This window comes from Hyperoodon ampullatus (genome assembly GCF_949752795.1).
Source record: "Hyperoodon ampullatus genome assembly, chromosome: 19".
NCBI lineage: Eukaryota > Metazoa > Chordata > Mammalia > Artiodactyla > Ziphiidae > Hyperoodon > Hyperoodon ampullatus.
In genome coordinates, this window is record NC_136932.1 from 13,638,858 (window position 1) to 13,662,633 (window position 23,776).

Here is a 23,776-nt window from a genome sequence, read left to right on the forward strand (position 1 = left end):
GCCGGACGGGGCGCCTGGTGTGGCCGCAGGGGTCAGCGGGGCGTGTCCAAGGTGGCTTGTGCCGGTGACAGGCGTGATCTCGCCCCGCGGGCGGCTGAGTCGCGCGTGGAGACAGATGAGGCATGTCAGGGGAAGGAGCCGGTGATGTCCCAGGATCCTGGCTTCGTTTGTGTGAACTGAATTCACTATTTGTTGTCAGAAATTTGACTTGACTTCACAGGGAATATCTGAAAAGCTACCCAGAACGGGGTCCCTGGAGCCAGCATTTCGAGCGTATTGCAGCGTGCAGGGCAGAATTCTCCACGTGTGGAAGATCAATCCCCTTTGCTGACTCGTTCATTAAACCAGTGCTCTGGACCCTCCGCTCCCTCCGCTCCCTCCGCTGGGTGCAGACTGTTCTTCTCGGCAGCTGTAGGAGACCGTAGAGCTGGCTTTTTCGGTCAGTGCCAGTACAGACTCAAACTATGATGAGACTTTCAGTTCCCTTTTTCAGAGGCCAGCACAGGGAAATGAGGGTGTTCTGGTAGGTTCCGGTAAGGTGCCGGAAGTTTGAAGCCTGCTGGGGGCTAACGGTTTCCAAGAGACTGAGGTTTCCAGGTAGGAAGGGAGCAGGCGATGATCAAGTGCTTGTTGATGCTTTGTGAGTCGGAGCAGGGGACAAAGCCCCAGTGCAACCATTACAACTGAGCAGAGAAGAACCTTCCTTACAGGTCTCTGGGGGATTAAGTGATTTGCCGGACCACAGAGACTGCAGTCAGCACGGGCTGACTGGTTCCTGAGCCTGTGTGGGCCTTGCTAGTGGGCAGCCTGGCTTCCTGTTCTGGAGAGGAGCTGGGTTCTTGTCTGTTGGCAGTGGCTCGAGGGCTCCAGCTGTCTGTCTGCCCTTCCCCAGCCCCCCAGTCTCCTGTTGAAAGTTGTGGCAGCACGTTCCAGGGATGTATATGCAGGTGGAGACACGCACCAGTTCCTGCCTCCATCTGAAGAGGGCTCCAGGCATCAGGTCCTGGTCCCTGCTGGTTGGTAAGGATGTTCATATTTCTCCTCAAGTTAAAAATCTAACTTTAAAAAAGGATGAAAATTAAATTTTTTTCATGGTTCTGTTACCCCAAGATATGGCAACTATTGTGCCTTTCCAACTTTTATCCTCTACGTGTGCTTTTACAGATGATGTGTGTCTGTCTTGTCTTTTTTCACCGTTTAACATCCTTTCGTTAATACTCTGCATGCTCTTCTGAGGTCCCCGTACTTCCCCTTTTGCTTGTTTTCATACACCCAGTCCCAGGTATCTGATTTATGTCAGGGCCCACATGATGGAGACAGTGAGGAGTAAGGCGGCGGGGGCCCTGGCCTCCATCCCTGTCAGTACCCATTGGAGGGCCCTGCACTCCCTGGGCAGCTGCACCATGTTGACTGGAACCTAGGTGTGTGGGGAGAAGCTGCTGTGCCTTCAGCAGCCTGGCTGTGGGCCTTCTTTCCCAGGACTCTGCCTGATTTGTCTCATGTGCTGAGTTGTGATTCTTTACCTTCAGTCTTGTCTTCATTCCACACAATGTGCTGTCAGTGGGTAAAACCCACATCAGGTTCCTCTTTCTGGTTCCCCCGTCAGCTCTGCAGCCTCACATAGACATGTGTCCAGTGAATATGTGACTGGTGTAGAACATTCTTCTGAACAGACTTCCCAGTTGTTTCCCCCGCTTCAGAGCCTGGTCGTCTTCTTGCCCCCTGCTCCCTGCCCTCAGCCATCCCTGGCAATGGGAAGGGGCTGCTTACCTGGGTCTGTGGGTCCTGGGAGGAGTTGGGCTCTGGGCTGGTGGTGGCCCAATGGGAAGGTACCTGCTTTCTCCTCGCAGGAATCTTGTCGATTGGCCTGGCTGCTGCCTACTACAGTGGAGGTGAGATGCATCACCTGCCCCCCAGGAACTTCCTCAGCTGATTGGGAGAGAAAAAAGGAAAGCCCATCATTTGTAATCTGCCAGGGCATGGCTTTGGGGACTGCCTCTGCCTCTAAATTGTTTGCGGATGCGGCCCACTTCCATATGCTGGTGTGTCCCCCGCAGCTTACGTTTTTCACTTACATCTTCAGCATTTTCATATATCATAAAATATTCTTCAGAAAGGCACTCTTGTGTCTGCCTCATGTTCTGTTGCAGGGATGATCCGTGCTTCCAGCAGCTCCCTGTAAGCGTTCCCACCTTTCTGCTCTTACTCACCGTGCTGTGATTGTCATCACGAGTAGACATCCAGGGGAGAGTGAGGGCAGAACTGGGGGAGCACGTCCTGTCCCAAGTGACAGGGCCCGCAGTGCTAGGTGGCCATGGCGAGGGTGGGGTGTCCTTGCAGGCATGGGCAGCAAGCCAGGCCCCCAGGTCCCACTCCTGCTCTCGGTCTGGGAAGCAGCTGTGCTGGGGAGGGGGCACCGTCTCCGGGCACGTTGGCCTTCGCCCCTCTGCTGCCTTCCCTCGCCTAATTGTCTCCTGTGTTTGCTCCCCAGATACTCTGGGCTGGAAGCTCTTCTATGTCACGGGCTGTCTGTTCGTGGCCGTGCAGAACCTGGAGGACTGGGAGGTGAGGCCAGCGCAGGAAGGGTGCCCAGGCTTTTGGGCTCCTGGGCTTCCCTGCAGTGCGAATCAAAGCAGGAAGAAAGGCTCCAGGGGCCTAATGCCCCCTCCATCCTGAAACTTGAGCTTAGTGGTTTCCGGATAGCTGGACTTGGCCTCTGGACATTGCCTGTCTGTGACCATCCCTAGGCGAAGGAATCCTCTAAAGCTGTTGTTCTCCCAGAAGTTCTCCTAGAATAGAAGGGCAAGGCCACTTCCCTCACCTCCCTTTTGTCCCTCTTCACGTGTCGTTTGGGTCGCCTGGCCCCAGTATTGCTCTCTGACTGCCGATTTCCATTCCCTCGTTTGATGACCTCGTCCGCTGTGCTCGTTTCTCTTGAGTGCGGAGAGAGGCTCCTGCTTTTCACACCCCAGCCCCTGGAGGGATCAGGCTGCAGGGGTTTGGGGTTCTGACTGGGATGGGAAGGAAGAGGGGCTGCCTCCTTGAGTGTCTGCTCTGGTGAGGGTGGGGACGCAGTCGGCAAGTCTGTGTGTGTTGGGCTGGCTCACGGGCTAGCAGCCAGGTGACTGCCTTGTGGCTGGCGTTCTAGGAAGCCGTCTTCAATAAGAGCACCGGGAAGGTCGTGCTGAAGACGTTCAGCTTGTATAGGAAGCTGCTGACTCTCTGCAGAGCAGGCCATGATCAAGGTGAGGCGTGGGGAGTGAACAGGACACAGGTTACTCTGGGATGGACGGAGGGCGGCGAGCGTCTGTGTGTGATGGCAGGGAGCAGCTTAAGGCCTGGAAATGGGCTGGGTCCAAGCTGGCCGCTCAGTGACCAGGGTTGTGTCCTGCCTTGTGGACGCTGTGTACCCCAGACGTGCCCTGGCCCAAAGGAAATTGCTGGGCAGCCCCTAGCTCAGTGACTGGCCACTAGAAACCAGGAAGGCATTTTCCAGCAGTTGGGGAAAATGAAGCAGAAAGCTGGGCAGCACTGTGCTTAGCCGCCCCCTGAGGTGTTAGACTGAGAGAAGGGGTGGGCTTTTCAAGGCAACAGTGGGCCTGCTGGACATTCCTTCTCACCCAGACTGGACATTAACCAGCAGCCACACAACCCTGCACTGTGGTCACTGACCTGTGACATCTGAGGTCAGGGTCTCGGCATGGGCCCAGCCTCAGACATGGGGTGACACGTGCTCTCTGCTTCATGACAAGCGTGATGTGATCCTCTGCATCGTGGCCCCGAAGCAACTGTGCCAGCACCCAGGTGGGAGGGGCAGGGTGGGTGGGGGACACGGCCACTGACAGGGCCCTGCCCACAGTGGTGGTCCTGCTTAGTGACATCCGGGACGTGAACGTGGAGGAGGAGAAGGTCCGGTTCTTCGGGAAGGGCTATGTGGCGGTGCTTCGGTTTGCCACGGGCTTCTCCCACCCCCTCACGCAGAGTGCTGTCATGGGCCACCGCAGGTAAGCCGAGGACGGGCGACTTGATTGGCCAGGGCTGCCCCTCGCCCCCAGTCAGGTGGTCCTCCCCAGGGACTGCCCAGCACGGCAGGGCATGGAGAGAGGCCTCAGGAACGTGGGGGAGGAGGTGAGGCCGGGGGTGCAGGCCTGCCACCACCCACTAGGGGGAGGTCAGGGGTCCCCACAGGGACAGAGGGGATGGGGACGTCAGGGGTCCCCAGTGGGCATAGAGGACTGGGCTAGGGTCAGGTGAGGGTGGGGATCAGGACTGAAGGTGCTGGGTCCTAGTGGGTTACCCTGGAGGTAGATACCTGGGGTGAGACACATATGGTCTTTTGGCTGCTGCGGGGTGGCCAGTACCTCCGTCACAATAACCCACCCTTCCTCCCTGTGCCCGTCTGGACCAGTGACGTGGAAGCCATCGCCAAGCTCATCACTACTTTCCTGGAGCTGCACTGCCTTGAAAGTCCCATGGAGCTGTCTCAGAGCAGTGACAGTGAGGTTGATGGCCCTGGTGACCAGAGCTGACCTCCACGGAACCCCCGCCTTGGTTCTGGTGGGGCCCCAGCAGGACTGATGGGCCGCCTACAAGTCCTCCTCCTCAGCTCCCAGCTGTGTCCCTGGAAGCCCCGGGGCAGGACCCTCAGCCGTTCCTGCTGCTTGCTTCTGTCCTCTGAGCAAAACCACAGTGGGACCTTCTCTGCAGGCTCCGAGGGGTCCAGAGAGGGCACGGGCCTCAGATCTGTCTCTTTCTGGAATCAGACAGCCCACTGGGGCAGCGGCCTGGTGTGGACAGGCCAGACGTGCTAGCTGTGGGGGGCTCAAGGCCTCTGAAACGGGAAGGAAGAACACCCAGGGTCCCAGGGTGTGAGGGCCAGGGCTGAGCTCTTTGGGTCGAGAGGTTCGCCAGGACCAGGTCCTGAGGGTTGCGGTGAGGCTCCAGCAGGCCAGCGTCTGGGTGAGGCTCTGAGGATGCTGCCGCGCACGTCATCCCCAGGAATCCTATCTCCTGCCCTGCTCCCCACGCCCATCCCTCCCCGCAGCCAGATGTCCTCAGTGGTCAAAGTGAGGTGCTTGCCTGCGGAGCTGCCAGGGCTCAGGGTGGACGCTAAGGGGCACGCCTGGTTGGTGTGCTGCAGCCACTCCTGAGGCTTCCACAGCCCCCAGACTGCTGTCCGCTCAGGTGGCTCATCTCGAGTCCAACCAGGATTGTAGCCGGGCTCTCACAGAGAGGATAACCTCCCGCCCCTGCCCCCAGAGTAGGCAGAAGTTCTCTCTTCTAGCTTTGTGCAGCATTTAAAAACCTGGACCCATCCCTCAGAACCCAGATTCCCAGCTTCTCTTGAACTCTGGTGCTGGGCCTGTGTGTTTGGGGCCAGAATCGCTGGTCTCATGGCTGCCCCTCAGCAGTGCCTGAGCAGCTAGCTGCAGTCACCCTTGTGGAGTCTGGGTGCCAGCCACACTGACCCTCAACTGCACTATTAGTTTTCTCCTGCTTTCTCTGAACCTAGGCTCCTCCGAGGTACAGCATGTGCCCAGAGCACCTCTGAGCGAGGGACCCATGAGGCTGTGCACCTGGGAATGGCTGCATGGACCAGGGGTTCTGAGGCTGCCTGGGTGAGAGACGGCAACTTCCAGGGAACTCCAGAGAAATGAGATCCTCTCCCTTACCAGTGGTGGCCGCCAGCCAGCCCTTAATTTGGGCACACAGTCATTTAAACATGCCAAAGTTAGGTTTCTAAATGGTTAAACCTGAAACACGTTTTTCTTAAAAGGTGTGAAACAGCTATGGTTGGTTTCTTGTGTGTTTGTTTGCCCCTGGGCTGGAGGAGGGAGGGTGTTTGGCCGGCTCCCCCTCCCAGGGCTGGGCTGTGCGAGGAGGGTCTCCAGACCATCGTGAGGGCCAGTAACTAAGTCTTTCAGAGTTCTGGCTTCCACTCTCCTTTTTATTTTGAAAGAATTAAAGTTCTAATGCTGATCACTGCATAGGCCCAGAGTGTCTTTTCCTTCCATGTTTACTCTTGTTTCTGTGGGCGCTGTCTGCTGGCACGACTGCCCAGGGCTCAGGAGGCGCACGTGGGGCCGGGTGCAGCTGATGAGACTGCAGGGAGGCCGACAGCCTGAGCTTGGCCCCCTCCCCTCAGGGGTCCTGACCCGAGTCGGGCCTGGGGCCGGCTGCCTCACCCAGATCCTGCAGCAGAGCCTGCAGCCGCCGCAGGCTGGGGCGCACGTTCTCCTCCAGCCACTCCTCCACTGCGTCTGGGTAGAAGACACGCTGCAGGGCAGCCTCCAGCTCCCCCACGAGAACGCTCCACCTGGCCAGGAGACTGAGGACCAGGAGGCAGTGAGCCTGCCTGGCGAGGGCCCTGGGGCATACCCTCGGGCATACCCTCATGGCCTCCAGAACCCCACGGGTCAGTACATCCCGTACCTCAGTTTACTCATCCATAGAACAGGGCCGTTAGCACCAGCCTCATAGGATTGTTGGGAATAAGTGAATGACTGTCACAGTCTGACCTCTGAAACTAGAAGGCACTTCACAACTGGCTGGCAGGGTTTTTCTTGGTGCATGAACCTGCTGACAGTTGACTGCATCTTATACTCAGTGGGGACAGTCTGTGTTGGCCTCTCTCAGAGCCAGGATCAGCCCTAGGCAGTCTGGTTCTATGGTGAGCCCTGGACCCTGCTCAGGGCATCTGGTGACCGTCACCCTCTCAGGCAGGAACGCCCCAGTTTCTCTAAAGCCTAAAGGCACAGCTGATTCAGTTGAGTCACCTAGGAATCCACGGCTGCAATAACTAGAAAGCTTGTCTAGAAAGCTGCCAGCATGCAGTAGAGGGTGGGCAGCCTCGGGGATGGGCACGGCTGGGAGGGGCGTGGGCTACCTGTGCGCCTGGGGCTGGATGTGCTGGATCATGACGGGGTGGATGAACTTCCGCCTGCGATGGTAGGGGCTGAACCAGCCGGTCACATACCTGGGGGCAAATCCACACACACAGGTAGGCACGCTGTGGCTCGTAAGGCTCGGTGGTTGTAAAATAAGACCTTTGAAAATCTGGTAGAAATTTTTAAAAGTTGTTTTCCACCCAGAAAGTCTTCTTGCAGGATTGGCTGGCCCTCATCCTGCCGGGTGGGGGGTCACTCACCTGTCCCTCTCCAGCAGCGCATCCACGGAGCTGCACAGATGGAGGCTGACTTGTGTGATGAGGTTCAAGATGTCACTGCCAGGGAAGGAGCCGGCCCTCTCACTGCACAGGGAGCCGCCGTGCTGAGGATGCATCCAAATATGAGGGGACAGGCAGGGCTGGGGGTGAGGGTGTTACCTCCTAAAATCCGTTGCTTCCAAGCTCGAAGTCCCAAGAAAGTTCTCCACTCTTGCTTTAACGTTTTCGGCAAAGCCTCCTAAAACCAACCACAGACGGAGGTTGGAGGGGCCTCTGGAGGAGAAGGTGGCCTGGACTCCGTGCTGGCTGGACCTCCTGGCCCTCAGGCATGGGTGGTGGGCAAAGCAACTGAGAAGGACCACCAGCCAGGCCCAGCTGAGCACATGCTGACCTCAGGGGTGGGTTAGCCCAAGGCTACTGCAGCCTGGTGGGGAGGTGAGAACACGCTGGAGGCTCTGTGCTGCCTGCCTCCTGGGGAAGGGGTGCCAAGGCCAATGCGCTCCTATTAGCACAGGCATCTGCTCTGTTGTCTGTACCTTTTCCCGAAGAGTTCAGAACTAACACTTCAAAAGAGGATAAGCCAGAGTCCCAGTATCTGTCCTTCCACCTCCCTGTAGCTCAGCACAATACAAAGTGTGTTTTTCAGTCCTCTTTCCTCAACCACCTCGATGTTTTTCTGTGTCAACACCACGTATGTTGCTACTTAAATTCCCACCTGGTCCCATATAACATGCAGTTTATGTAACCAGGGTCTCGTCACCAACCTTGCCTGCTGGTCTCCTCTGTCTCTAAGCATCTATGCCCACACCTGGCTGCTCCCTCGAGAACCAGAAGTGAGGGAGCTGCCCCACTGGGGCCACACCCACCAGCACTAGGCATTCAGGATATTTACGAAGGCAGACCCTCCCCTGCACCCTAACCATGATGAATTTCCTTGTGGGTTCACTGTGCCTGCGGGGCATGTCCCCCTAACTTCCTGGTCTGTGTCTTGGGCTTAGGCTCGAAGACCCGGGCTGCAGTGGGGTGGGTGGGTGGGTGAGCCGGGGCCATGGGTGCGTTCCCCTCCCCTGCACTGGTTGGAAGACCACAGTCCAGCCCCAAGGAGGTGGCAGTTGGGGGCCCCGGGCACTAGGCTTCCTGGGAGGGGCAGGGGACCGTACCATGTAGAAGCACCTGCAGACAGACAGCCAGGGACGGGATTCCCACGGGCAGCAGCTCGCACAGCACAGAGAAGTGGTCATACCTAAGACCATGGGAGAGGGGCGCTCAGCACAGCAGATGCTCAAACACGAGTCACCGCGAGACAGGACAGGGATCTAGAAGCTTCTGCAGAGCGGTTGCTGCTTCCGTAAGGTTCCATGGCTTTGCAGGAACCCCACCCAGAGTGACCTGCCTGGGCTTAATGCTCTGTGGTTGCCACCCTGAAATCCCTAAGTTAACCTTTGACTCAGCTTTATGAGTGAGGGCTGAGGTCCAGTGGGTCAGCCCTGCCTCCCGCTACCTCCTGTGGGTTCAGGGCCTCCTGCTCTTGGTGTCAGGGCCACCTGGCCTCCCCCCTCAGGATGGGACCTGAGGCCAGGACTTGCTTGGGACCAGGGGTTTACCTGTAGCTCTACTTTTCAAATGATGTGAAATCCTAAACAAGCCAAAGTCTGTCCTCATGCCTCTCCCAACATGACCTCGGGCGGGGGGGCAGGACAGGGTGAACAGGCAGAGACAGGTGGTTCGGACAGGGCATGGGCCAGGAGGGCCAGTGCCCTAGGGCCCTGAACACCCCAAGCAGTGTCCCCTCTGCAGAGTGTGGTGCGAGGGGCTTGACCCCAAGTGGCTTGTTTTGTGCAGCTGGTCCTTCCACACCCTCCTCAGAGGGCTGGCTGCTTCCCCTTGACCGAATGGCAGGAAGGACTGAGGCCCAGACTGGATGGGCCAAGGAGGGTGGTGTGTCCTAGGTGACGGGAGCCGCTTAGACCCTCCCGGGAAAGGCCGGCCCCGAGAACGTCCCTGGGGCCTGCATGGCCTCACCTCTGCCAGCCAGTCAGGACGATGCCCTGCAGCGTGTCCGCTGGCACGCTGCCCGCCACCTGCAGCCACTGCATGTGGTTTCTGAGGTGGTGCTCGATGGGGGTCAGGGCCTGGCTTGCCCCTGTGGCTCCCTTGAAGGCACTGGCGGCCCAGAGCCAGGAGAAGCCGCTCTTCCGGTACTTCTCCATGAGGAGCGCTGGGTAAGCAAGTGAGAGGTGTGAGTGGCAGACCTGAGGAGGTGCAGCCGGGAAGCCCGAAACACACACCTGTCCAGGTGGAAAACCGGGAGGAGCCCAGGACCGCCGGGCTCTGCTATGGTACTGACCCTTGCTGTGGACGTCCAGGTCGGCCCCGTAGTCCCAGAGCACAGGTTCCACCAGCTGCGGCACCCTCGATGCTGGGGGTGGAGAGAGGCTGTGAGGGCGCGTCCCTCTAACTCTCCCTTATTGTGTTAAAATGGATTTAAGTACAGACTCAATACTATGCTATGATTTTGGCTGTAAATGCCGCAGCCACAAGGCCAGCTGGCTTTGGAAGTGACTGAACACTGCTGGAGCTGCCAGGGGTGAGTCCCAGGCCAGCGGTCCCAGAGCTCCCTCGAGGGGGACACACTGTCTGCATGCGGGGCCGGCCCAGGTGCAACAGGAACATACCGCTAAGTGGACTTAATTATAATTAATTAAAACCCAAGTGGCCACATGTGGTAGAGGCTGCAGTGAGGACACCTGGGTGGGCCTTGCGGAAGCGTGGGCCACGACCTCCCTGTCTCCCCCCAGAGCCTCAGGCAGGCTGGGCCCCGGAGGGCTGGGGGGCCACTGCTTCCCTCCACCAGCCGGTGTGAACCTCAGTAGAGGCCCCTGCAGGGCTGGCCGTGCAGGTGTGGGGCTGAGGCCCCTAGAAGCACTGGAAGCTCTCAAGCGCCACCAGGGGCCCTTGCCCCCCCGCACCCCCAGCTTTTGATGGCCAGCGCCCTCGGGGCCTCGTGCTGCTCTCTGGGTCAGATCTCTCACAACAGTGCTCCTGGCAAGACTCCAGGAGGCCTTTTAGGGGAATGGCATTTTCATGTGAGAAACGGTCCTAACAGGATGGTCTAGAGTTAGCTTTGGTACGGATCTACTACACGGTCTCTCCTTGACAGTCGGGGGCTCAGAGTAGCTCGGCTTCCTCCCCTCATGGCACCAAGAAGCCCCCTGAGGAGCGTGGCCGGTCCCCCAGGGCCATGCCTGGCCGACCTGAGAGCTGGTCCTCGGGGATGTCCCGCAGCATGTCATCCCACACCAGGGGCGTCGTGGTGGGGTGCCGGGCCTGCACGTGGCTGGCCACCGCCTCCATGTAGGACAGACACAGCTCTGCTCTGGTGTTGGGCTCCTGCTGCAGCCACTGTCTTGAGTCCTCACCCTCTCCGAGGTAGTAGACCTGGGAGGAGACACAGGTGGGTTTGCCCCAGGACCACCCATCCTCACCCGCGGGTTCACGCTGTGGCCTGGGAGACTCTCGGGGCAGCTGCCCTCGGGGAGGAGACAGTGAAGGGTGCCCTTGCCTTCTGCACTGAGACCCGAACCTCGACTCAAGACTCCCTTGAGCCTGGGCAAGGGAGTCTTGAGTCTGGAGCCCCACAGCAGCCAGAAGATGGAAATAACCAGATGTCCAATAACACAAGGTGGATAAACAGAGTGTGGCCCGTCCACTTGCTGGAACATCACTCAGCCACGCTGGAGAAGGTGCCCAGTGAGAGAAGCCCACGCACGGGGCAGGACTCCATTTATGGGGTGCTGGGGGGCAACGCAGAAATGGAAAGGAGACTGGTGGATGCAGGGGCAGAGGACGGGGGGCAGGGAGATGAGAGGTCCTGCAGTAGCCGGGGGGAGGGCTGCACAACACTGAGAATGACTTAAAAGTTACTGGATTATTCACTTTAAAGTGGTTACAGTGGTAAATTTTATGTTATGTGTATTTTACTACAAAAAAGAGATTTTTTTTTGAAGAAGAGGATCAAGCTCTGGGGTAAAATGCCTACAAACCACCGTCCCAGCTCAGATGCCCAAGCTCAGACGAGCAGAGGCCTTTGGGTGACTGTGCTCGGTGGCTCGGTATCTTCCTGGCCACTGTGTTTCTCAAGGACAAGGAGGGCACCCCCGGGAACCACTTTTCCAGCCAGTGCTCCACGGCCCTAAAGTGGTAATTTCCTTTCTCCCACAGTCCAAAACTGTTCTTCTTCAATTGGAAGAAAGTAACCAGCTCAAACTCATGGCCACGCTGACCCCGAGGACATGAATGTGCCGTAACCAGGGGCTGCTCTGCTGCTGTCCCGTGGGTGCCTGCACCCCATTGCACCCCGCTTGGCTCGGCAGGTTTGCCGGCACGAGATCACCCGTCAGCTGGGACCAAGGCCCTCACTGGGGACATCTCCTCGGCCAGCACTTCTTTATCCTCGGAACTACTTTTCTATTTAAGAGAAGAACCCACGAGGTGGGAGAAGGTGACCGTGAGGTGAAGAAAAGGGGCTGCTGCAGAGCTGGGGGAGCCGCCTGCTGGCAAGGCAAGGCACCCACCTCGTCACAGCCGATGTGGAGCCACCGGGCGCCCGGGTGCAGCGCCATCACCTGGTCAATCATGGCTCCAACCAGTGCCAGGGACTCCGCCTTGTGGGGATTCAGGGTGTTGGGGAAAAGTGCCACTTCCCGGAGGTGAGCGAGAGCCTCGTGCTTCAGCACAAACTGTGTGGAGACAACAGGAAAGCTGGTGGCCCTGGGGAGGACCTTGTCCCTGAGCTCCCCGAAGTCCAGCTCCTGCCTCTGCGTCCTGATGGCCTCGCATCTATTAGAGTCCCCGGAGGGGCCGGCGGGGCTGCACTGCGGACCACAGCCAGGGTGCCAAGTGGGCGGGTCTCTGAGTAACCTGGCTGCTTGGTCAACAGTCCTTCTCCCTTCCAACTCTAACTGGGCTGAATGAGAAAACGGAAAAGATAGCTTCCCTTCACAACAGAATTACACACGGGTGGACTTCTCGCTCAAGTGAAGAGGCTGGCAAATCCTCTCCCCAAAACAAGTACAAAGTGGAATGATTTGTCCAAAACGACCGTCTCAGGGCTCCAGAGACCAACCAAAGGTGAACAACAAATTGGGAAATGCGTGTTCATGAAAGGCTGCCATAATTTTGGGTAAAAACAGCTTCTGCAGCTTCTGCCTAGGTGCTCCCACCCCCCACAATGGCTGGCTGTGGGTAAACCCGGCCTTTGGGGACCTGTCAGTGAAAGTGGCAAACTGTTCTGAATTCTGCGGTCCCCACAGGGCTACAGAGGTGACACATGTTCTCCTTACGCACCGGCTGGCTGGGGCCACACACACCCGGGGGCCCGAGCAGGCTGGGTGGAAAGCAGAAGCCGCGGCAGACTGAGAACTGCCTGAACCCTGAGTGTGGCCCCCCAACCCCTGTGGCATAAGGGGGGGCCTTATGGGCTCGGGCACAACCACCACCCAAACCCTGCGGAATCATCAGCTGTGAAGACCGAAGAGTGACCCCTAGGCAAAAACCGAGAACAAGAATACAAAAACAACAGAGGCATCCGTGGCCACACACAGCTGGGGAGACAGATTAAATCCAGGCAACTTACAACTACCCATGGGGGGAAAAGTCAGACTTGCTGTAACATATGATCTGAAATGTCCAGTTTTCAACCAAAAATTGAGACATGCAAATAACTGGAAAGTGGGACTCAGACTCAAAGAAAAAACAATTATATGGAAACTGATGCTGAGTGGACCTAGATGTTGGATTTATCAGACAATTATTTCAAAGAAACTATTATGAATATGTTCCAAGAATTAAAGGAGGGGCTTCCCTGGTGGTGCTGCGGTTAAGAATCCGCCTGCCAATGCAGGGGACACGGGTTCGATCCCTGGTCCGGGAAGATCCCACATGCCGCAGAGCAACTAAGCCCACGCGCCACAACTACCGAGCCTGTGTTCTAGAGCCCGTGCTCTGCAATGAGAAGGCACTGCAATGAGAAGCCCCCGCACCACAATGAAGAGTAGCCCCCGCTCACCACAACTAGAGAAAGCCCGCGTGCAGCAACAAAGACCCAACGCGCCAAAGTAAATGAATGAATGAATTTTAAAAAAATTTTTTTAAAAAGAAAGGAAGTATTTACAATAAGGGAAATTAAAAATCCATTCAGGGGGAATTCCCTGGTTGTCCAATGGTTAGGACTCTGTGCTTTCACTGCTGAGGGCCCAGGTTCAATCCCTGGTCAAGGACCCAAGATCTTGCAAGCCACGCAGTGTGGAAGGAAAAAATCCATTCAATGGGCCCAGCAGATTTGAAATGTCAGAAGAGAGAGTCAGTGATTGGAACAAAAGATCAACAGAAATTATTCAATCTGAGTAACCGAGGAAAGGTGCAAGAAAATGAACAGAGCCCCAGAGACCACAGGGCAACATTGAGCTACCAACACATGAGCTAAGGAGTCCCAAAAGAAGAGAAGGGGACAGAAAAAAACATGAAGAAATGGCCCCAAACTTCACAAAAGTGAAGAAGCTCTCAAACTCCAAGGAAGATAAAGGCAAAGAAACCCAAACCTGGACACAACATAACCTAAAAGGCACATTTAGGGGAATAACACAATTAATGGCTGACATACCATGTTCGTGGTTTGGAAAACTCAACACAGTAAAGAAGTAATTTTCTGCCAAAACTGATTTACAGATTTAACACAATCCCAATCAAAATCTCAGCAAGGTTTCTAGTAGATACATAGAGAAACTGAATCTAAAATACATATGAAAAGGCAAAGGAACTAGAATAGCCAGAGTAATTCTGAAAAAGAATAAAGTTGGAGGAATCTCACTACCTGATTTTAAGACTTACAATAAAGCTATAACAATCAAGATAATGTGGTATAGACAAAGGGATAACACATGGATCAATGGAACAGAATAGGGCCTAGAAATAGATTCTCATAAATGTGGTCAATTGATTTTTGACAAAGGTGCAAAGGCAATACCAAATTTCAAAGAAAGCACAGTGTTTCTGACAAATGGTGTTGGCACCATTGGTCAAGTAGTGCCATACTACGTGCAAGAAAAATGAACCTCCACCTCACACCTCACACAAAAACTAACCCCAAATGGATCATAAGTCTAAACGGAAAATGTTCAAGTGTAAGACTTCAGAGGAAAACAGGAAAAACCTTCATCACCTGGTGACTGGCAGAGTTCTTAGAAATGACATCAAAAGCATGATGCATCAAAGAGAAAAACTGATAAACTGGACTTCATCAAAGTTAAAGACTTTTGCTCTTTGAAATACACTGTTAAGAGAATGAAAGGACAAACTGCAGATTGGGAGAAAATGTTTGTAAATCACATTATCTAACAAAAGACTTTGTCCAGAACACACAAAGAATTTAAAAAACTCAACAGTTCAGAAAGTGAAATGCGCAAAATCCTTGAACTGTGCTTCACTGCTGAAGAGGGTATTCTGATGCAAGTGACCAGACGTAGAGTCTTCGCCAACCCTGCTGACACCTTGATTTTGGACCGCTGTCCTCCAGACAGTGAGAGAACAAATGTCTGTAGTGTAAACCACCTGGTTTGTGGTCCTTTGCTATGGTAGCCCCAGGAGACGCATCCACCGTAAGAGCAGAGCAAGGCCACTTAAGGAGCAGAAGGGCGTGGTACGATGGAGCTGTACTTGAGGTGCTCAGACCAGCTGTGGAGGGAAGCAGGGTGCAGGGTGGGGGTGGGCGGAGGGATGCTGGGAGACCCACTGGAGGACTTCACAGCCTGTCAGGCAGTAGCTTAGATAAGGATGGTGACAGTGGGACAGAGGGAATGCTGACTCAGGTGGCAGAAGAGCAAAGGGTAGGACCTGACAGTAGACGGGAAATGCAGCTGGAGTGGGGGGTTGGGGATGGTACAGCCCCTCCCTGAGGCTGGAAGGGGCCTCTCAACAGAGACACCAAGCAGACAACTGTAGACTAGAACCCAGGGTCTGCACTAGAGACGGGGGTCCTGGGAGTCACTGAGGACAGGAAAGGGAAGCAGGAGGGGGAAATGGCTTTGTCCAGAGGAGTGTGAAGTGAGTAGAGGGCCCTCGAGAGGTGCCATGGGGACAGCCAAGTCCAGTGCAGCTACAGGACAGCACACAGAGAAGATGCTGGGCACAGCCAGAGCCGGGGAACAGGAGGCTGTAGGGTTTAGGAGGAGGGGGTTGTGGGTAACGAGAGCATGTCAGGACCGGAGCCCAGAGAGCACAGCAGGGAGAGTGCACCAGGAGAGCTGGAGGGCAGATGATGGGAGAGAATCCCTGAACAGGAAGGAAAGCGCCATCACTGGAAGTGAAAGTGAAGATGTGGGGGAAGGACTGCTGATAGATCTAAACGGAGCCTGAGAGCCATTAAATCAGTATTATGTTTAATTTGCTTCCCCTTATCTGAGGCAGATGTGAAAAATATTTTTGAAGATCACAAAGGAGCTTGGGAAAATATTTTCAACATTAAGTGAAAAAGGAGAACACAGAAAGCACGTTTTCTTTTTTTTTTAATAAAGTATTTTTTAAAAAATATTTATTTATTTATTTTGCCTGTGCCGGGTCTTAGTTGCGGCACGTGGGATCCTTAGTTGTGGCATGCAGGATCTTTAGTTATGGCATGCAGGATCTGTTTTTAGTTGTGGCATGCGGACTTCTTAGGCGCAGCATGCATGTGGGATCTAGTTCCCCGACCAGGGATCAAACCCGGGCCCCCTGCATTGGCAGCACAATCGAACCAGGGCTCCCTGCATCGGGAGTGCGGAGTCCTACCCACTGGACCACCAGGGAAGTCCTAGAAAGCACATTTTCTTAATGTTGTATTTCACCTCACACAATAATACTTTGATGAATATACGTTAAAAAGGAAAACAACCCAGTCTGCAGGGCTCTGTGGGAATCAGGACCCCCATCCAGCTCTTCCCCTCCCCTCCTTGGACAGAGGGTGCTCCCACCTAGAGCTCCGAGCTCCTCAGCCGTTCCCAGAGCCTCTCTGTACAGTGCTGAGCTGCTCCCTGCCTGTGTCTGGCCCCGTCTGCGCACCCCTGAACCCCACACCTGGGTACCAGGTAACTTTCCTTCCTCCCACTTACCTCCATGTGCCCAAATGTCTGCACCAAGGGAATGACCTCCAGCTCATTCAGTGTGGCCAGATGCAGGATCTCTTTGATTTCGGAGGGGCTAGAGAGACCAAGACCACCCAGAGAGGTTCACGCAGGCTTCCATTCAGGCTCCCCCCAACCCCCCTCGTCAGGTTCCTGGGGGACAAGTCTACTGCGGAAACTAGCAGGGTTGCTAACTCTGAAAAGCCCAACGGATATTCTTAAGTTTTCAGAGAAGACTCCCACGCTAGAATTTAGGAAAACGATGCTCTGTTACGTCAAGTAACAGTTTACTTCTTGTGAGAATAGTACCAGCTATTCTGACCCAAACTCGACAAGAGGCTAAAGTCATTTTACAAGAAACTAGGCCACACAAGCAATCATATTTTAGAGTAAGGGTGGGAAGATGGGCCTGAGAACAAACACACCACCTGTTTCTGTACAGCCTGTGACCTAAGAATGGTTTCTATGTTTTAAAATTGTTGAGAAAACTCAAGAGAAGAATATTTTGTGACATGTGAAAATCGTATGGAATTCATCCTTCAGTGGGAGTGTCCCTTCAAGCCAGCATTTCGTCTCTGAGGCCACTGAGGACGCCATCCTGGAAAGGCCCACTGCCTGCTCCACCGTGAGTTGTCATTTGTGAATTTATCTCAACTTCTGTACGTGTTTGAACCATCTCTAAAGTTAACCAGTTCTATAAATGAATTGATTTATATAAAGTTCTGTCTTTAAATATACCTTTTTCAAGCTTCACCGGAACCCTGGCACCTTTTTCACTTTCAAAAACAAAGGAACTACACTACCAAACGTAAGTTAGATAGCTAGTGGGAAGCAGCCCCATAGCACAGGGAGATCAGCCTGGTGCTTTGTGACCGCCTGGAGGGGTGGGATAGGGAGGGTGGGAGGGAGGGAGACGCAAGAGGGAAGAGATATGGGAACATATGTATATGTATAACTGATTCACTTTGTTATAAAGCAGAAACTAACACACCATTGTAAAGCAATTATACTCCAATAAAGATGTAAAACAAAACAAAAAACAAAGGAACAAAACGTGTTCATCGTAGGAATAAACACGAATACCTCCACCATCTCACCACATTAATGCTCTGGTTCATGCCTTTCCTGTTTCCTGCCCACACGTACGTGCTGGGAGTTCTACCACATGCAGCCAAGCTGCCCTCCAGGACGGCTGGGCTGCTTTACAGCCCACCAGTGGGAGGTTTGCTTTTGCTCACCCTTGTGGACACAGAGCATTATCATTTTTTTAAAAGCTTCACCAGTTTGGTAGCCAAAATGGCATTTCACTGTTATTTTATTACTATCATATACTTATTGGCTGTTTTTCTTTCTTTTGGGGGGATCAAAATGTTCTTTGCCCATTTTCTTTTGGGCTATTTATTACCGATTTACATGGATACCCATAATTTTAAAGCCAAGTGGGGTGCACCCATGACCACACTATCTGACTTCACTGATTCTGATCCTCTCCCCTTTAATCCTCACTTTCCTGGTGAAGATCCCGCCTTAAAGAGCAGCCCTCCTTCCCCTGCATGGACACCTGTCAAAGTGTCCTCCACGCACTTCACACCCAGCCAAGACTGAAACAGATCACAGCGCTCCCTTGTGGGGGATCATAGCTGATGCTTATTTTCTTTTAAACGTTTCCAAATTCTCTTCAGTGAACATGCTTTATTTTTATGATTAAAGACACGCATTTAACAAGACAGAAGAGGACTGTCCTGCTGTCGTTCGATTCTCGCCTGCCCTCCACTCCCTTCCAGGTTGCCGCCCCACACACCCCATTTTCTCTGCAGAGGCATTGCCTTGCTTGGCGGCTCGGGTACCTGTACGCGTGCTTGGCCCTCAGCAGCCTCAGGTGGCCCTCGTAGGGAAACATGTCTTCATACTCGATGAGGAGGCCGTTTGCACCCAGGGCACGGAACAGGGGGAAAATCTGGGGGAGAGGGGGATGTGATGAAGTGGTGACTATTTGAACAGAAAGTGACACACGTGAAGCTCACGGACTCGTTCTTCCAGCTGATGGACATGGATTGCAGTTGATCTTTGAATTTTTCCCACGTACTCCGTGTGACGCCAAATCAAATTCTAAAGTAGTGATGTGTTCATTGGATACAAGGGGGCGGAATGGGGGGGGCTGGGGCAAGGGGAGCCTACAGGGCTTTGGAGGGTTACTGGAGCACCCGGAAGGAGCCTAGAGGAGGGAGATGAAGGAGGAAAGAGGCTGTCCCGCTGTGCTCATGGGGTCCCTCCCCTGGTTCTCCCCCACTTCTTTCTCCACCTTTATCTCAAACATGGATCCCTATTCTCCAGGACTTTTAGGACTGTGTCTACTGTACACAGGACTGAGATTTTCTTCTAGCCTGGCATCATGGCCAGGGGTGGGTGTTAAGGGAGGGGGCTCCTGCAGAAACTCAGAATAGTAACCCACGTCCAGACAAGGGCCACTGTGAGTTTTATGTGATTTGCAGCATTCTTGTTGATGTTGCTATCAGAAGTTTTCTTTCCCCAAGAATATGGGGATGTTCTGAAGCATGCTGGATGGAAGGAGGAAATCAGCTTGGGACTAAGAATTAGCTGGGATAATTGTAAAATGGGTAATCAATAATTGACTGCAAATTACAAGAAGAGGCAGATTGTGGAAAGGAGTCAAACTAACCCAGGTCAGTCACTTACACAAATGGAACATAATGGTTACAGCATTTTCGTATTTTTCTCAGCGTTTTTGCTCCTGGTTTCCCTTGTAGCCTTTTGGCCATCTGACCACTGGGTGGCCTCTTTGGCATTTCCATTGGGGGTGGTAGGGATCCTTGGTGCTGTGGGTGGCTAACGGGCTGCTAAGCTCAGCCTAAGGGTGTTACCCAGCCAACTTGTGGAAACAGGAGGAATAAGAAATTGTTGTCTAAACCTCTCTGTCAGCAGCAGCAGGTAATGAAATGGAGGCTCCAGCTACACATAAGCTGGATCTTCTTTGCCTGTCTTCCACATCTATCCATTTGTCACCATGCTTTTATCTCTTCACACTTGACTTTTTCTTCTCTGCCATTTATTTCCCAATACTGTTTCCCATGGCATCTACTCACTTTTTTTCTTTTTCTAGTTTGGTCTCCGTTTCTGACTTTTTTTTTTTTCTTTTTCTTTCTAATTCATTTCCGAGTCTGGAGGCAATCTTTTCACAACCTCCTTCTGTCTGGCTGTCACATTTCTGGGCTTTTCTATTTCTGACTTATGCTGTTCTTCCATAACTGTATCACTTTCTTAGTATCTCTGCTCTCATTTTGAAATACTGCGGAACTATGTCATCTGCTTTGTGGTCACACGTTCCTGGTGTACCTTCACTGTTACTCAGATCATCGTCCTCTTTTTTCTTACAGTGTCTTTGTGTGGCACAACTACACTCCTTTTCTGTTGCTCATTTTTAAATGAGATGTGTTTTCTTGTGTTTTTGAGAGCAGGTCCTTCTGTTTGGGATGGAGCTGGGCCCAGGGCTCCCTCTGCTGCTGTTACATAAAGGATTAGCAGTTATGGACTTTGTGTGGCTACTGCCACAGCATGTGGTCTCCACTCCCTCTGGATCCCGTCCCCCCAGTATTTGAAACTTCTCTCCACTTCACCCTCAATGTTCCTGCCCAGCTCAATGTGGATTTTCCCCCCAACACTGTGTCCTTAGTGTGGGCTCTGTCCTTCTGGAAGAAGTTTCTGGAAGGTATTTTGGAGTGCTTTGAGGCCTTGGGCACTCACCCTCAATCTGGAGCCAGGGACAACTCGCCCAGTTTCTGACAGACCTTTACTAGCTGGGCTCTTTTCTGGGTCCTCTGGTCTTGACATCGTCTGAATTCTCTTTTCTCTTTCCTCTACCACCCCCTGCCAGGCTGCTAACCCCACGTGGGTGTTGTGCTGTCGGTGGTTTGGCCCCACCCCTTGCATTTTGGAATTCACGGGGATATCCTGATGCCTATTTTTGATTTAGAGTACCTGTGTTTTCTGTGGCTGCCATAAGAAGTCACCACAAACTGGGTGGCTTGAAACAGTCAGAATTTATTCTCTCACAGTTCTGGAGGCAGAAGTCCAAAATCTAGGGAGTCAGCAGGGCCATGCTCCCCCTCTGAGGCTGTAAGGGGAATCCTTCCTGCCTCTTCCAGCTTCTGGGAGTTTCCAGCACCCTTGGTCCTCCTGGGCTTGTGGATGCATCGATTCTAATCTCTGCCTCTGTCCTCATGTGGTACCTTCCCTGTGTCCTCACATCATCTGCCCTCTGTGTATGCTCTGTGTTTAAATTCTCCTCTCCTTATAAAGCCACCACTTATTGGATTAGGGCTTACCCTATCTCCATATGACCTCATCTTATGTCAATGACATCTCCAATGACCGTGTCTTTAAATCAGGTCACATTCCAAGGTCCGACGGGTTAGGATTTAAACACATCTTTTTGGGAAACACGATTCGGCTCACAATGAAGAGGTTGTGTGTTTTTTTTGTCCTTTCTGTTTTTCCTTTTGCTATCCTGGTTGCTGTCTGCTTTGTGAGGGGATTTGGGAGAAATTCAAAATCTATGCTGCTGCCACCACCGTGCCCCAACACAGAACACACAGTTGTGTTCCAAGCACACGTCTAGAGAACATTGATTGTTCACAACTTCATAACCAAACCCAAGGCAAAGTGATTCTCTAGAGGAGAAAGGGAGCTCTCACCTCCGAGAGGTAGCAGACCCTCGGTGGGGCTCCTTTCAGGTCCAGATGAACCAGTCGCATCTTAAATGGTGAGCAACCCGACATCGTACTATTTTTTGTGAAGTCATGTGACAAAAAAACCTCTTGTCTGGGCACTTCTTCCTAGTGGAGAAATTCAGGGTTATAGACTCCAGAGGCTCAACTGGCCTGGTCCTTCCAATGTCTGTTTCAATTCTTATATGAACCGGGAGGGAACTCATTTCACCGACATGAAATTGAATCAAGATGTCTGTCTCGGGACTTCCCTGGCGGTCCAGGGGTTAAGACTCCATGCTTCAGACTTCCCTGGTGGCGCAGTGGTTAAGAATCCACCTGCCAATGCAGGGGACATGGGTTTGAGCCCTGCTCCGGGAAGATTCCACATGCCACGGAGCAACTAAGCCCGTGCGTCACAACTACTGACCCTGCGCTCTAGAGCCCGCGAGCCACAACTACTGAGCCCGCATGCCACAACTACTGAAGCCCGTGCACCTAGAGCCTGTGCTCCACAACAAGAGAAGCCACCGCAATGAGAAGCCCGCGCACTGCAACAAAGACCCAACGCAGCCAAAATAACTAACTAACTAACTAAGTAACTAACTAACTAACTAAATAAATAAAAAGACTCCATGCTTCCACTACAAGGGGCATGGGTTTGATCCCTGGTCAGGGAACTAAGATTCCACATGCCATGCAGTGCAGCCAAATCAAAAAAAAAGGATGTCTGTCTCCATGTTCAAACATAGGGACCCTTGCCATTTAGTTGTGATTTGTCCCTAAAATAGAACAGCACTGTTTCCTTATAAGATGGCTATAATCTGTAATAACACAAATGACTGCAAAATAATTTCTTGTTTTAAAGACTCTCTTATCCTATGTATACTATGCCAGTGAAAACAGGCAAATATCTCAAACACTTTTCAGGCCCCACAATATGATGTTTTTGTAGAAAATTTATCCTCAATTTTATTCTACTTTGAATAGCGTTAAAAACAATTATGTTTCTAGAGTTCGAGTCAGCTTGGTTGTACAGAGGAGGAAGTTCTAAAAATTTATTCTAGGTCAGAGAAAACTATCTGTGATTTAAAACAGGCCATTGATAATTTAAAAAACAAGTAAGCTACAAGTTTATCAGTGCTGGCTAGTTTATGTTAAACTAGAGAAAGTTTCTGGATGATACTGAAGCAGCTGGGAAACAGTGAAATCTTATTTATTCTATCATAAAACACCAAGGATTAGATTGGAAAACGGAAGAAAATCTTTGTACATTGGTCATATATTCAGCTCAGTAATTCAAACTACTCATTCTGTGCAAGGATTCATAAATCCCTGACCTTAAGGAATCCATAATATAGCAGAGGAAATAACATAATGCACACAGAAACCAATCAGTTTGATTTTTTTAAGAATAAACTATATTCAAGACAGTCTCAATGACAAAGTTCTTAAAGCAATTACCTAAATTACCACTGAGAAGTGGATGAGTTTAAGACAAAGCATTCTGAAAAACTGCAATGTTTTAAAGTTGAATTGTTTTACATTTAAAAAACACCCCCCCAAAAAACCCCAAATCTATATTCCTGGGAATAGAATTAAAAGAAATAAAAAAATTATTTAAAAATATTTTCCTGGCTGCACCGTGCAGCATGTGGGATCTTAGTTCCCCGACCAAGGATCGAACCTGCGCCCCATGCATTGGAAGTGCAGAGTCTTAACCACTGGACCACCAGGGAAGTCCCAAAAGAAAAAAATTTGGGCTGAGAAGTCTGCATTGGTCCTGTGTGTGCCTCCTCGTGTTCAGAAAGAAATCCTCCTATTATTCCTGTAGCCCTAGGGCAGGAATGAACACAAACATCTTACCTGCATCAGACACATTCAGAGTTGTTTATAAATGTAAGTTGCTGCAAAATCTAAAGGAAAAGGAGAGGGAGAATTCAGTAATCCATCTTGTGAGTGTGTAGTTCTTTGCTTTGATTCCCTCCTGCATGAAGTCTATAGAAATGTGATTATTTCAAAGACTTGGGTCAACTGTCATTATTGTTACCAGACAACCTGGCAGGTCTGCAATTGTCCCAGTTCCTCGGGCTTCCAGTTAAGTTACCGGGAAATGGCATCTGATTTCCCCAGTTTCGGGATTGTTGGGCAGATCTCTTTTCCTGTTCAATGAGTCTAAGTAGGTTTTCTTTTCCCCCTGTATCAGTAAATTACTCACCTTCTTCAGACTTAATCCTCATGAATGAACCTCACTGCTAATTCCACTCTTTCAGAATCAGGTATCTCCACAGGGCTGGTTAAGATCTTACTTCTTGCCCACTGGACGTAAGGTTCTCTAGGGAAATTGAATGTTGTAAACCAAGCAGCAGGGCCTAACGGATACATGTGTACTGAGCACCAACTGGACCCAGTGCCCTCCGGTGTGGCATGGGCCAGGGGAGAGGGGCGTGGAAACCCCACAGAAGAGGGTGTGGAGTCCCTGGGAGGAGGGCTTGGAGACCCCGGGCGGGGAAAGGGCTTGGAGAGCCCCGGGAGGAGGACTTGGATACCCCCGGGGGGTGGGCTTGGAGACGCCGGGAGAGCACGCACGGCGGGGCGAGGACACACTTCAGACGAAGGCTTGGAGGCTCTTCGGGTTCCGCGGAGGGCAGGGGAGGAGGAGGGGGCAGGCAAGGGCGGGTGCGCCGCGGATGCGCGCAGGTCCCCGTTCCGCCCCGCTCGGCGCTCGGCCT

General features: G+C 52.6%; 2 protein-coding genes across 4 annotated transcripts; one reads left to right on the forward strand and one right to left on the reverse strand.

Moving 5' to 3' along the window:
- Window positions 1-935: 935 nt before the first annotated feature.
- Window positions 936-4,582, forward strand: CYBC1 (cytochrome b-245 chaperone 1; the record flags this gene model as incomplete). 2 transcript variants are annotated; one of them, XM_079724846.1, is made up of 6 exons in its annotated part: window positions 936-1,020; window positions 1,851-1,892; window positions 2,492-2,565; window positions 3,149-3,245; window positions 3,860-4,004; window positions 4,409-4,582. In XM_079724846.1, 6 exons carry the CDS (start codon window positions 936-938, stop codon window positions 4,527-4,529), a joined length of 564 nt encoding a protein of 187 aa, XP_079580972.1. In that variant the 3' UTR covers window positions 4,530-4,582. The 2 variants fall into 2 exon arrangements, with proteins under 2 accessions (XP_079580972.1, XP_079580973.1); XM_079724847.1 differs by lacking the exon at window positions 1,851-1,892.
- A 1,417-nt stretch (window positions 4,583-5,999) lies between these two features.
- Window positions 6,000-23,018, reverse strand: HEXD (hexosaminidase D). Of its 2 annotated transcripts, XM_079724814.1 has the most exons (13): window positions 22,911-23,018; window positions 21,033-21,173; window positions 18,168-18,277; window positions 16,309-16,396; window positions 11,740-11,904; window positions 10,420-10,603; window positions 9,513-9,584; window positions 9,188-9,383; window positions 8,326-8,408; window positions 7,325-7,403; window positions 7,148-7,249; window positions 6,887-6,976; window positions 6,000-6,328 (listed from the first exon to the last, which is right to left on the reverse strand). In XM_079724814.1, exons 1-13 carry the CDS (start codon window positions 22,923-22,925, stop codon window positions 6,142-6,144), a joined length of 1,512 nt encoding a protein of 503 aa, XP_079580940.1. In that variant the 5' UTR covers window positions 22,926-23,018; the 3' UTR covers window positions 6,000-6,141. The 2 variants fall into 2 exon arrangements, with proteins under 2 accessions (XP_079580940.1, XP_079580941.1); XM_079724815.1 differs by lacking the exon at window positions 22,911-23,018 and having other exon boundaries at window positions 21,033-21,131.
- Window positions 23,019-23,776: the final 758 nt, after the last annotated feature.

Coding starts and splice junctions, on each gene's coding strand:
- HEXD (XM_079724814.1), bottom strand. Junction 11,905..16,308: donor AGACATTTGGGCACATGGAG/GTAAGTGGGAGG, acceptor GTCTCCACACAG/TTTGTGCTGAAGCACGAGGC. Junction 6,329..6,886: donor ATCCAGCCCCAGGCGCACAG/GTAGCCCACGCC, acceptor CCTGGTCCTCAG/TCTCCTGGCCAGGTGGAGCG.